General features: G+C 43.7%; 1 protein-coding gene across 1 annotated transcript in view; it reads right to left on the reverse strand.

Annotated features, from left to right (window-relative positions):
• The window catches only part of MAP1B (microtubule associated protein 1B), a 235,509-nt gene that overhangs the window by 171,034 nt on the left and 51,825 nt on the right, over positions 1 to 12,650 (reverse strand). Inside the window, 1 exon segment of the mRNA XM_030193303.1 lies at positions 7,348 to 7,449. Coding sequence (XP_030049163.1) covers positions 7,348 to 7,449 — 102 coding nt within the window.

The following is a 12,650-nucleotide window of genomic DNA, read 5'->3' on the forward strand; positions in this document are numbered from 1 at the left end:
ACTGCTGAATTTAAGGGCTGGATCGGAACACTTTGAGGGCAGATACTGAAACTCGAGGAAGATAGGGACAGGGCTACAGATACTACAGGAGGATGGTGGACATGGTGAGTGAAAAAATATCAAATGGAAAGAAGACACTGCTTAAAACAGAAGACAGTGGGACCAAAGCAAATAGGAAAACTAAATGATCAGACAACAAAGGTAGAAAAAAGTATTTTATTCAGAATTTATTAATTGGAATATGTCAGCTTTTGGAAATGTGCATCTGTGATATTTTGCATGTAAGTTTCAATTTTTCTAGTATTGCTGCATGCTGAGTCTAACTTCTTGAGGTAACTTTCCAGTTCGGTATTTTGCCTTCATATTTTTTTATTTCTAATTCCTTGTGTCATGTCTGTTGTCATGTATTTTTCATGTGTGATCAAGGTGCAGTATTCTGCTAGTGTGTAGTATTTGCAGCCCTTTTTGTTTTTTTTTTTCGTTTCACTAGGTTGTGTACTGGTGTTTTAGAGCCCAGTGTAATTACAGAGCTGCCTTTCCACGTATAAGGTTGTAGCTCGTCCTGTCCTTGGAATTAGTGCTGTTATGGTTTGGTAAGGTTATGAGTGTGTTTTTGCACAAGTTTGTGTATAGTGTTTTGCAGTGGAGAGATTGTGTGTTGGCCTTACTGAAGTGGAACCAAAACATCAGAAAGGGTTTTAGAGCCTACATCAACAGAATCCCTGGACTATCTGAGCTTGTGCTTTTGTGACTCTTCCTTCTCCAGTCACGAGTGCATTCATTTTGTGCAGTGCGAAAGGACAACAGAGTATGAATAACATGCTCTCTCCTTTCCATCCTGTGACATCAGGCACCCAGTAAGTAATGCTGAAATCACATCTTGCTGACAAGGCTGTTTGCCAACCAGCATAAACCAAGGTTCATTTAACACAGAATTTCTTTCAGATGGTATTTCAAAGATGATAAAGTACTCTCCAAACAGAGGTCATTTCCAGGCAATGCATTTTCCTCCCTGGTTTTATGTAGGATGTGTGGAAGCAAGCCACAGTATGTTCCAGTATGGTTCCTCTTCCCAATAAATTTTACACTGGTTTATATAAACTCCATGAATACAGCGGAACAGCAATTCAGGCAGGAGTTTATCGTTATACACAGATATAACGTGAAGCAAGTTTTTCACTAGCGTTATACACTGTGTAAATGTTCTGGTAGCACATTAACATAAATAGCCAAATGAAGGCTATTCTGAACATTTTCAGCACTGGCGTGCAACATCATTACACGTTTATGATTTATAGTTTATTAATTTATAGTCAACCTGGACCAAGTTGGAGAACATCATACACATACATAAAAATGTAAATAATATAAACACAGTAAATACATTTAAAAATAAACATTCATCCATCAATGTATTTCAGCTATAGCATAGTCATCTGTCATCTATACTTTGCCCTCTTACAATTATTATCTGAATCTGAAAATCTCTTCATACTCCTCCAATTCCTGTATCCACTGTCATTCTAATTTGTTTTGGAAGTTTGTTCCACAAATGTGGGCTTACTATTGTTTTACAGTATTTATTACAGCAGTTATTCTACCTCTGTACAGTGAAATGTGTTTGCTTTCAGCTTCTTTGCCATAAGCTTTCTGTACTCTAGTTTATGGTGACCAGAAAAGCACCAGCCAAAAGAGTGCCATTTTGGAATTTCTTGTGTTTGAATCACTTTACTACATGGTTTGTATGTGTAAGGGTCACCACCAGTTTTTGCAGGACTAGCCAGAATCATTTTAGGTCTCAGCAGGGTCTGTCACTGAATTCTGTAACGTCACAACCACCAGGATTCCCTACTGCTCAGTGCTGCCATGAGACCAAACAACCATAAAATAGATATGTACATGGTCACACAATGGAAACATCATCATTACTGGATAAACATAAGCACATTTTAGGATAACAGTAATCAAATTAAGGGAGATATAATAGAGGTCCATAAAATTAAAATCATGAGTTGAACAGTGGGATACCTACGGGTGTGCTAGGGGGGGGGGGGGGCCCTATATCAGTGGTGCACAGGGATGCTGGCACTGGTGGCTGGGAATATGCCACTGACTTTCACAGTGTTCAAACGGGGAAGAACCACCACACAGGTGGAGGTACAATAAGATCCTACGCAGGGAAATTCACAAAGCATAGAGTAGGAAAAGTAGGCTCTTCCAAGGAAACCGGAGAAGACGTATGTTGAAAATCAAACCTTTATTCCAAGAAAAACACTGACACACTTGACTGACTCGACACAGCTGTGTTTCGGTGCTGAAATGCGCCTTCATCAGGAGTCTTATAAAAAAATAGCTGATTGTGTAAATTCAGTTATCTGTTATATGATGTTGGCTAGCGTCCTAAAATGGAAAACTTCCAATAGGAACAATTACAATGTTCATACAAGAAAAAACCAGCACATCTGAAAAGACCAATAATGTGTCTAACCATATGAAGCCTCTGCTAGTAACACAGCTGTGTCGAGTCAGAGTCAAGTGTGTCAGTGTTTTTCTTGGTATAAAGGTTTGATTTTCAACATACGTCTTCTCCGGTTTCTTGGAAGAGCCTACTTTCACAGTGTTCAGACAGCCTGGGGGCTTCCAACAGAGGAGATCCTCAGCTGGTAGGGCTTAGGGATCACTGTCAGGCAAGGTATTAATTTCTAAGGGCCCCTTTTACAAAGCAGCGGTAAGCCCAACACGGGCTCAATGCTTGCTATAAAGGAACTACTGCCAGGCTACCGCAGCAGCCCATCAGTAGTTCCCACCCCCCAGCGTGCTGTCATATCCAGTGCTACAAAAATATTTTTATTTTTCTAACGCCGGTGTGTACCTGGCGGTAGTCAGGCAGTGCTGTGTGCTGCCCGGTTACCGCCAGGTTAGCGCTGGAGCCCTTACCGCCACATCAATTGGTGGTGGTAAGGACCCCGCCCCCGAAATGGCCACGCAGAAATTGCTTTACTTGCAGCACGGCCATTTCCTGCAGAAAAGAAATACCTCCCTTTTACCCAGCTGCGGTAAAAGGAGGGCTTGGCATGCGTCAAAAACATGTGCCAACACCAGTGCAGTCCCTCTTTTGTTGCAGCTTGGTAAAAGGGGCCCTAAATGGTGGAGGAGGGGGAGAAGAAATGTGTGGGCCCACCCAGAAACTGACTTTTGGCTATGTTACTGAAGTGGAGTGGAAAGGGTAAACACTAATTGGTTGTTTACTCTTTTAAAACTAGTATATTATATTTCACTCCATATATAATTTAGCATTTGAATTTGTTGCTGGCAGATGTAGTTAAAAGCAGTTAGCATAGATGGGTTGAAAAAGGTTGGGCCAAATTCCTGGAAGAAAAGTCCACAACTCAGTATTAAGGTGGACACAGGGAAAACCACTGCTGATTCTGGAGGTAAGTAGAATGGAATCTTGCTCCTTTTTGAGATCCTGCCAGGTACTTGTAACCTGGACTGGCCACTGTTAGAAACAGGATACTGGGCTAGATGTACCTTTGGTCTGACTCAGTATGGCAGGTCTTATGTTCTTACAATTAAAAATAGCATACTGGCTCACATTATCTGCTACATTAACAGATAATGCATGGTAACTACCGTCACCTTAATTGGGAGGCTCAGGCCCTGCCTATTCTCCCTATTAGTGTGTATATTAACAGTTAACAGAGCAACCATGCTGTTTGTGTACATTACTGCCCACTAACAATTACGAGCCTAGTAAATGGGCTCATGAACTGTGCACAGTACTGAACTACCATTGTCCATAATTATGTTTCAGGCAGAGGCAGCACTACAATGTTTGGAAGTTTAAAACTATATTTTTTATGGATCTCTTCTCAAGATACTTAAAAAATTGGGACATTTTTGGAACTCATGTGCTTTCTTATTTTTTTACTTTATTTTTTTTTTAACACAAGTGATTTAAAAAAGAAAAAAAATTCCCTGTTACCACACTGAATCTCAGTTTGAAGCTCTTCTAGACCCTAATCAGAGTTATATTTTGGGTGTGAAATTTGCGTTTATTATATTTATATCTCTTATGGTAATTTGCTTTGTGGTCATAATCACACAGAATATATCTCATGACTATGGGGTCCTTTTTACTAACCTGCGGTAAGCACTAACGCGTGTTACTGCAGCTTGAAAGGGCTTAACGTGGGGTGCGTAGAAGCATCCCGTGGTAACTTTCAAATCATTTTTATTTTTTAGTTGAGGGGGCGTGTCTGGGGAGGAGAGTCAGCATTTCTACACTAATTGCGTGTCAGCATTGCCACATGCTAATTAGCATAGGATTAGTACATAAGCTCTTACCACCTACAAAATAGGTGGCAGGAAGGGCTCATGAGCTAATTTTTGTTCATGGCCGTGCGCTGATGTCAACATTAGCGTATGTAGTACTTGTAGAGGGGGAGACACCCAAATTCATAAAAAATGTACAATATGTAATAGAGGGTTCTCTTTCACAACTTGCGAACGCACAGACGTTACAGGAGGAAAAGCCTCGAGAAGCTCCTAGACTTATTCAACAATCTTAAAGGAGCGAGACTTCTTCATCATCGGCAAAAACCTCCTTAGTTTGTTAGAACAGCCCATAAATCTTTAAAACAAAACTTAGCTTTGGCTGTCAGGTCTCTACTCTTCTCGAGATCTCTTCAACTGACCGCAATCAACGGTGGCCAGCATTTCGATTAACTGCATCAGGATCACAGACCAGAAGAATCTTTCTGTTCAAGCTGACTGGCCAGCGTTTCGATTAACTGCTTCAGGATCACAAGCCAGAACAATCTTGGCTTGAACGGAAAGATTCTTCTGGCCTGTGATCCTGAAGCAATTAATTGAAATGCTGGCATGGGTTAAGTTGAAAAAGAGAACCCTCTATTATATATTGAACATTAGCGTACAGCCATTAACTCATAAAATGGAAAATCGGCCATTTTCTGGCTGCAATAGAAATGGTCTTAGTGCGCAGGAAATACCCGCGTAAAGGTGCACGAAAGCCACTTTGTAAAAGGACCCTTATGGGGGGTAGGTGCCTGCTGGTTTGCCATACTGTTACTACATCATGAAACTCTTATTCAATCATGCTTGATTGATTTTTTTTCTTAGGGTATGTAAGCTACTCTCAACTTTATATATTTTAACTTTTAAACATATGGATATTATTTTAGACTGTTTGAATTGCTGTGTCCTAATGTTTCGTATCTAGCATTATGTACTCTTTGGAAATAAAATTCAACCTTTTACTAGAGGGTTATTTTTATTGTTTTATATCTTTATTTATAATTTTGAATTAGAAAGCGCGAACATAAGAAAACAAAAGAAAAAACAAATGACAGTGTGTTAACATTGAATATAACAGACAGCATATGTAAACAAGTAATTTATAATTTAAACAAGTAAAACAAGCAGTTATTAGCCCGTTAAACTTGCATATTTGTCTAGCAATGACCAGTTCTCAAAGCAGCTATTTCTTCATATCGCCTATATGAGCAAAGCCAATTCCACCACTCATGATAGCAGACATGTTGATTATTCTTCCAGTGTAGAACTATCAGATGGAGTGCAATCGAGACCATTAAATTAAACAGTTTAGCATGTTTCAATGGAATTAATAGGCCAGGAGTAGATGCTTTAAGAATGAGTACCTTAAAGGTTAACACATCTGAATTATTGAATATTGTCTGAAGGTATCACCAGATCAATTTCCAATGCATGTTTATATTTTTAATTATTTCCTCCATTATGTGGCTAGGGGGTGGAGTCAGAAGCAGAAATAAGGGGCCCTTTTACAAGGCGGCGGTAGGGCTACATGCCAAATTGACACTACCGCTTGGTTAGCATGCCCACCCGGCAGTAATTTCAAAGTTGGCGCCTACTGTTTCCCATGGTAGAAAATATCTTTCTATTTTCTACCGCAGGGGCCACATTGGCATGCACTGCATGAATACTGCGCATGTAGCACATGAGCTCTTACCTCTAGGTTAATGGGTGGCAGCAGGGGCGTAGCCAGACTTTGGCGGGAGGGGGGTCCAGAGCCCGAGGTGAGGAGGCACATTTAGCCTCCCCTGGCGCCGCCAACCCCCCCCCCCCCCCCATTTTTAACCTCCCCCGCCATTTTTGACCTCCCCGCCCCCACCACCACCTTTGACCCCCCCCCCAGCACCAACCCTTTCGACCTCCTCTTCCAGCCGCCACCAATCCTCCCCCGCCGCCAGGTACCTTTGCTGTCGGGGGGTCCCCAACCTCCGCCAGCCGAAGTCCTCTTCTCCGGCACAGCCGCATTGCTGATCTGCAAGGGCAGGCTTCTGTTTCTGACATCAGACTCACAGAAACAGAAACCTGCCCTTGCAGATCAGCAACGTAACCGTGCCGGAGAAGAGGACCGGCTGGCGGGGGTTGGGGACCCCCGACAGCAAAGGTACCCGACGGCGGCGACGGGGGAGGGATGGCGGCAGGAGGGTGGGTCAAAGGGGTTGGTGGCAGGAGGGGATCCAGGGCCAAATCTACGGGGGCCCATGCCCCCGTGGCCCCATGTAGCTACGCCCCTGGGTGGCAGTAAGTGCTGAAGCAGTAAATAGCCACCTTTAATTCTAGCGCACAGCCATTTACTGCCCCCAATAAAAAAAAAATTTTCCCCAGCCGCAGTAAAAAATGGCCCAGCGCGTGCCAAAAACACGCACTTACACTACCGCAGGCCACATTTTAACCGCGGCTTAGTAAAAGGACCCCTAAGCTAGCAGATGCCAGAAACTCTTTCCCCCCTCCAAGGCACACTTGGTACCTGATGATTCCCATGACAGTGCCAATTCCACATCAGGGGTAAATTTTCTCATAAAAATATTTTAAAAGGGTACCAGGTCAGGAACAGTTGGTGGCAAAGAGGGTTGTCCCTGACCTGGAACAATTTCAAAAATGTTTATGACCTTGCAGAAAATCACCACTTTTCTATCTAATTTGCTGTCTCACAGAATCCACCACAGACAACAGAAGGCACCCAAGAGTGAAAAAGTAGTAAAATTGCTCCTCAGATATGGAAGAAACAAATGTGTGGCATATTGGCTTATCTCCATGAAATGTTTGGTGCTACACTGGAGTTATACAACTGCTAGGATGCAAGTTAGCATTACGACTTATCTTGTAATGCATTCCAACTGGCTGTAAACTATAGTACATTGACAGGATAATATCCTTAAGAATACATTATAAATTGGAGGTATAAACCCCATGCAAAATTAAAAACAATGCTTGCAAATGAATAACTATATATAACTTTCTTCTTTTATTATACCACATTTAAAATAAAAGCCTCACCTCTAACTCCAGGGGAAAAGCGAGCCGAGTGCCGAGATACAAAAAGCTTGAGCTCTTGATCTAGATTGCAATCAATCAGGTTTGTGTCCCATGACCGGATTCCTACAAAACAAGAAATCAGGCAGAATAAAAGTCTACTTCTGTCACACACATTAACACAGTACAACAGCATTCAGCACACACATTTCACGTCATGTTTGGGCCCAGGTTTCCAAAAACCCAGATATATTTTACAGACATTCACCACTCCCTGTGAATCTCAGATGTAATATCTCCCAAGGATTTCTATGAGAAAACATTCTGTTTGTTTGAAAGATATCAACTCCATCACCCAACTTCTGCTAAACTGCAGATCTCGTAGATTTCAAATCAAAATAAAATTACCAGCTATTGAATTTATTACCTAGAACATGAACAGGAACTAGCATACTATATAATTTGATATGTAAATGATCATTTATTAAGCCACTGATAACAAAGAGTTTTGAGAGCTTACATCTGAAGAGAGAATAAAATGTGAACAAGACAGTTATTAAATACAGCTTTTGAGAATAGGAAGCTCAATTGCTCAGTGATCCTGACATAATGAAGAGAAATATGTGCATTGGAAATCCTTTTTTGTGTATTTCCATTCACTATTTCAATGTTTTATCATTTGTAGTATTCTGTCACTGATATTTAGACTCGGATCATTTTTTTTATGTATGCAATTCTAAGTAGCACAGAAAGTGTGAGTATGAGTTAGCATATAGATACTGGCAGAATAAATGTTATTTCTTGATAAAACTATTGCGCTTAAGGCACAAAGATAGGATAACCCTATAGCACCTCTTGCTGAAAGTGGGTGCTAGGTCCCCTCATCACAGTGGCGTAGCCATGGGGGTCCATGGGGGCTTGGGACCCCCCACTTTGAGCTCAGGCCCCCTCCACAACTAGAGTACCCACTGAATGGCTGGCAGGGATGCCCAGTGCCCACCAGCCAATCAGATCCACTGCCTAAGTTGCTCCAGTGCTGTTTCAGCAGTGAAGTCGGCAGCCTCAATTCCACTTGCTGACATTCCTCACACTTGCTCAGTTTATGCAGAAACTGAGCATGTGCGAGGAGTGCCAGTGTTGGCGGTTGAAAAGGAGGCTGCCAACTTCACTGATGAGGCAGCATTGGGGCAATTTGGGCAGCGGATATCATCAGCTGGTGGGGATTTTTTTTTTTTTTGTTACATTTGTACCCCGCGCTTTCCCACTTATGGCAGGCTCAATGCGGCTTACATGGGACAATGGAGGGTTAAGTGACTTCCCCAGAGTTACAAGGAGCTGCCTGTGCCTGAAGTGGGAATCTAACTCAGTTCCTCAGTTCCCCAGGATCAAAGTCCACCACCCTAACCACTAGGCCACTCCTCCACTCCACACCAGCAAAGGTAAGATGTGGCTGCGGGGGAGGGGGAGTAAGGAAACAGATTGCCACATCAATCCACCCTTGATTCCCCACAAAATTGAATGCTGGCTACACCCCTGCCTCATCAATAAAGGGCTAAATCCTGCAGACTGAGGGGAAGTGATTTAAGTAGAACATGCGTGTATCAGGGGCATAACCAGACCTCAGTGTTTGGGGGGTCCGGAGTCCAAAGTGCGGGGGCACAGTTTGACCCGCCTCCCTGCAACAACCCCACATACCTTGGCTGGTGGGGGTCCCCAACCTCTGCCAGATGATGCCTTTCTCCAGCACTGTTCCCTGCGCATTGCCTACTCTGCTTTCTCTCATGTCACGTCACGGTTTTAGTGAAACAGCATGCGTGACTTTGCACATGCTCAGTTTCACTAAAAATGATCATGCTCGCAACGTGAAAAGAACCAGGACAGGCATTGCGAGAGAACAGCGCAGGAGAAAGGCTTCAGCTGGTGGGGGTTGGTAACCACTGCCAGCCAAACCAGGGGCCCTGAATTCAATTTGGGGGGCCAGGCCCCCAAGGTCCCCCATAGCTACACCACTGGTGCATATATAAGCAGGAGCGAGAGTGTGGTAGCATGTGGCAGCCAGCTGCAGGGCTTCATAGAAACAGCCAGACAGGGTATAAAAGTACAGAAAAAATCTTTATTACTGTTCCACTATACAGAAGCCTGTTGCTTCACAGGTTAGAACAGTATCATCAATGTTTCTTGCATAATCAAAAGGAAGCAGTCTTACTAGCATTGGCTTCTGGCCATGCCCCAAACACAGTGTTGTAGTTTCAAATAAACATAGGCCTGCCTTCAGTCTGGACACACTATATCTGATTCTTCAACGTGATTGCAGAAAACTTCCTATCTTGACAGTCTTTCATACATACTACTACTACTATTTATCATTTCTATAGCGCTACAAGGCATATGCAGCGCTGTACACCATACACAAAAAGACATTCCCTGCTCAAAGAGCTTACAATCTAGATAATACAGGTAAACAGACAGATCGATTAAGGGTAAGGGAATAAATAGGTGAGGATAAAGGACAGGGCAAGTAAGTAGTGGTTAGGGGTCAAAAGCAGTGGTAAAGAGGTGGGCTTTAAGTTTGGACTTGAAAACGGCCAACGACAGGGCTAGACGCACAGGCTCGGGAAGTCTATTCCAGGCGTGAGGTGCAGCAAGACAAAAGGAACGGAGTCTAGAATTAGCAGTAGAGGAGAAGGGGACGCTGGTGCTCCAATACAAGGATTTCCCCTCTCCCACAGGTCCCAAGGTATGCTCTCACTCCCCTCCCCAAATCTCTTGGAAGGCTGGGTGGGGCTTGCGTCGACATAGCAGGAATGACTGAGCTGAAGCTTAGGCCCCGCACCTCTACTGCCACCACGAGGAATTTGACTGCAGCTCCACCTGACTGGCCCGGGGGCAACAAGCAGGGGAGACTGCTTTCCTTCTCAGGGGACTCAGCCTACCTATGAAATCCAGGCCTGGGCCTAGGTACATGTCTTCCAACTGTGGCTGCTGCAGGGGTATGAAAGAACATCATGACTAGGGGAGGTAGAAAACTAATGAAGCCTAACTATAATAGCTGTTCTTAAATGAATCCACTGAAACTAAGTTTAAAGAATGATTCCTAGGAATGTAACATCCATTCATAAGTTGTGTTCAGAAAGATTTCCCCATTAAGTCAAGTTTTCTTATCACAGAGTCTACTTATTCTGTCGATCCATCTGTAGACCATACAATGTCTGCAAGTACTTCTAGCCTTCAATTTGGCTATTCAGAAAAAGGAAGGATACATAGAAATAGAGAAAAATGTAGGCAGACAAAGACCATATGGCCTATCTAGTCTGTCCATCTATGCTATCTACTCTCTCTATCACTCCCTTACAAGATCCTATGTACTTGTCCCAAGCTCTCTTGAATTTATTTATTATATATTTATTTATTTATTTACATAGATGCTGGAGGGCTGCTCTGCTTCCCTGAGCCTCTCCTCAGGTACTGCAGTTCAGCATGCAACACCCTGGGAGGATCTCTCTCTTATGCCATGTTCTCCTCCCTGTTTTAACTTCCTGCTTTCTGCTTGAGCCCTGCTCTCCTGCTAGGCAGGCTAACATACCTATTCTTAAGGTGGCCCTGTGAGGAAGTGCTCTTAAATGCCACTGGTGTTTGCCTAGGCACATCCTCACAGAGAGATTATAGATGTACACAGAGAATGTGAGGCATATATTTGACATATGTGAAAGTGAAGTTTAGTGACAGAATGGCAACTTAACTGATGGATTTGTCCTGGATGGCTTCCAGCTGTCATTCTGGGCTGAGAGGGGAGGGCAGAATGCTGGAAATATCTGATATGAAAAATGAAAAAAACGAATAGTAACAGGGGGAAAAAAACATCACAGTGGGGCTAAAACAATAGAAATGGTCTTCTGGGCAGGACTGAAAGATTTTATGATAGAAAATACTCCTTTCATTATCTTCCTGATGGACCAGTCCAGACATGTGGATTGTGCTTCCCAATCAGCAGATGGAGGCAGAGAACACTGACCTTTAGTGACAAAATCACTAGTATAAGGATTATATGGTAACATTTTCTGCCTCCAGCAGATGGTCATAGTCTGGACTGGTGTAGTTGTAGGATGTGGGGCTGAGCTCCATGAAACAAGGGTCACAGCTTGTGTCTCCTGGTGTTGAGCTGGTGTCTGGTAGTGGCTCTCTGGGTCAGTCCACAGACCTCTTGATACAGCAGGGAACAGCAGAAACTTTGGAGCCAGTTGTGACCTAAGGCCTAAGGGTCACCCATGGGACTCCCTGTGAAGGGGGCATAAGTCATAGATAAAGCTCTCTCCTCTCTTTCAGGTCAATAAAGACAGCACTGCAGGCCTTCTACAATTTGGTCAAAGCCGGGCAGTCAGAGTACTGTTCCATAATGCAAGAGTGGTGGCCTGTATTTATTTATTTATTTATTAGGATTTATTTACTGCCTTTTTAAAGGAATTCACTCAAGGTGGTGTACAATAACAAAAGAAGGAAGCACAAAGAGTGTTGCAGTAGAGGGAGAGATCACAATTTGTGATCTGCTAGGTCAAGACCCACCTGGCTCACATTACTTAGGATCAGAATGTGCAGGCATCTCTGGATTCATGGGAGTGGAAGTTGTTGGGGGAGACCTTCAAACTGATCAGGAGTCATTGGAATATCCCGATAATGGATCTGATGGGCACCAGGAAGAATATGAAGGTGCCATGGTTTTGCAGCAAATGGTAGGAGTGGAGATTGGGAAGGATGAATGCCCTCCTTCAGCTGTGGCCATGGGCTGGGATGCTTTATATGTTTCCTTCTTGGTCCCTTCTGGAGTGGGTTTAGGCCCAATCCTGGGTTGGTTGTTCTGTTGACATCTGACTGGCCTAGAAGACCTTGGTACATAGATCTTGTGTGGCTCAAGGAGGGAGAAAGTTTGAACTTCCCTCATATGAGAGGTCTAATGAAGGAGCCGATTCAAATGGAAGACCTATGTCTCTTTTGTCTTACAGCTTGGCCCTTGAGGTCATGTCCAGGGCCGCTGAGAGACACAGCTGGGCCTGGGGCAGGACTGGATCGCCACATGTGTGCTCCTTCCAGGCCACCTCTGCCTGTCCCTGCATCTGCACCTTTCTGTCTCTGAATCACTGCTGCACTGCTCCTTTGACCTGTTCTCTCCTGCTTCAGTGCTCCTGTGTGCCAGTAGTCGGGACCTGGATGATTGCATTAACGTGATATTGCTTTAATCTAATCATCCAGGTCCTGGGTGGGCACGCAGCAGGAGGAGAGTTCAGATCCAGAAGCAGACAAGAAGAAGCTTGCTGGTGCCAGGTTCATGGAAA

The sequence above is a fragment of the Microcaecilia unicolor genome, chromosome 2 (genome assembly GCF_901765095.1).
Source record: "Microcaecilia unicolor chromosome 2, aMicUni1.1, whole genome shotgun sequence".
Lineage (NCBI taxonomy): Eukaryota > Metazoa > Chordata > Amphibia > Gymnophiona > Siphonopidae > Microcaecilia > Microcaecilia unicolor.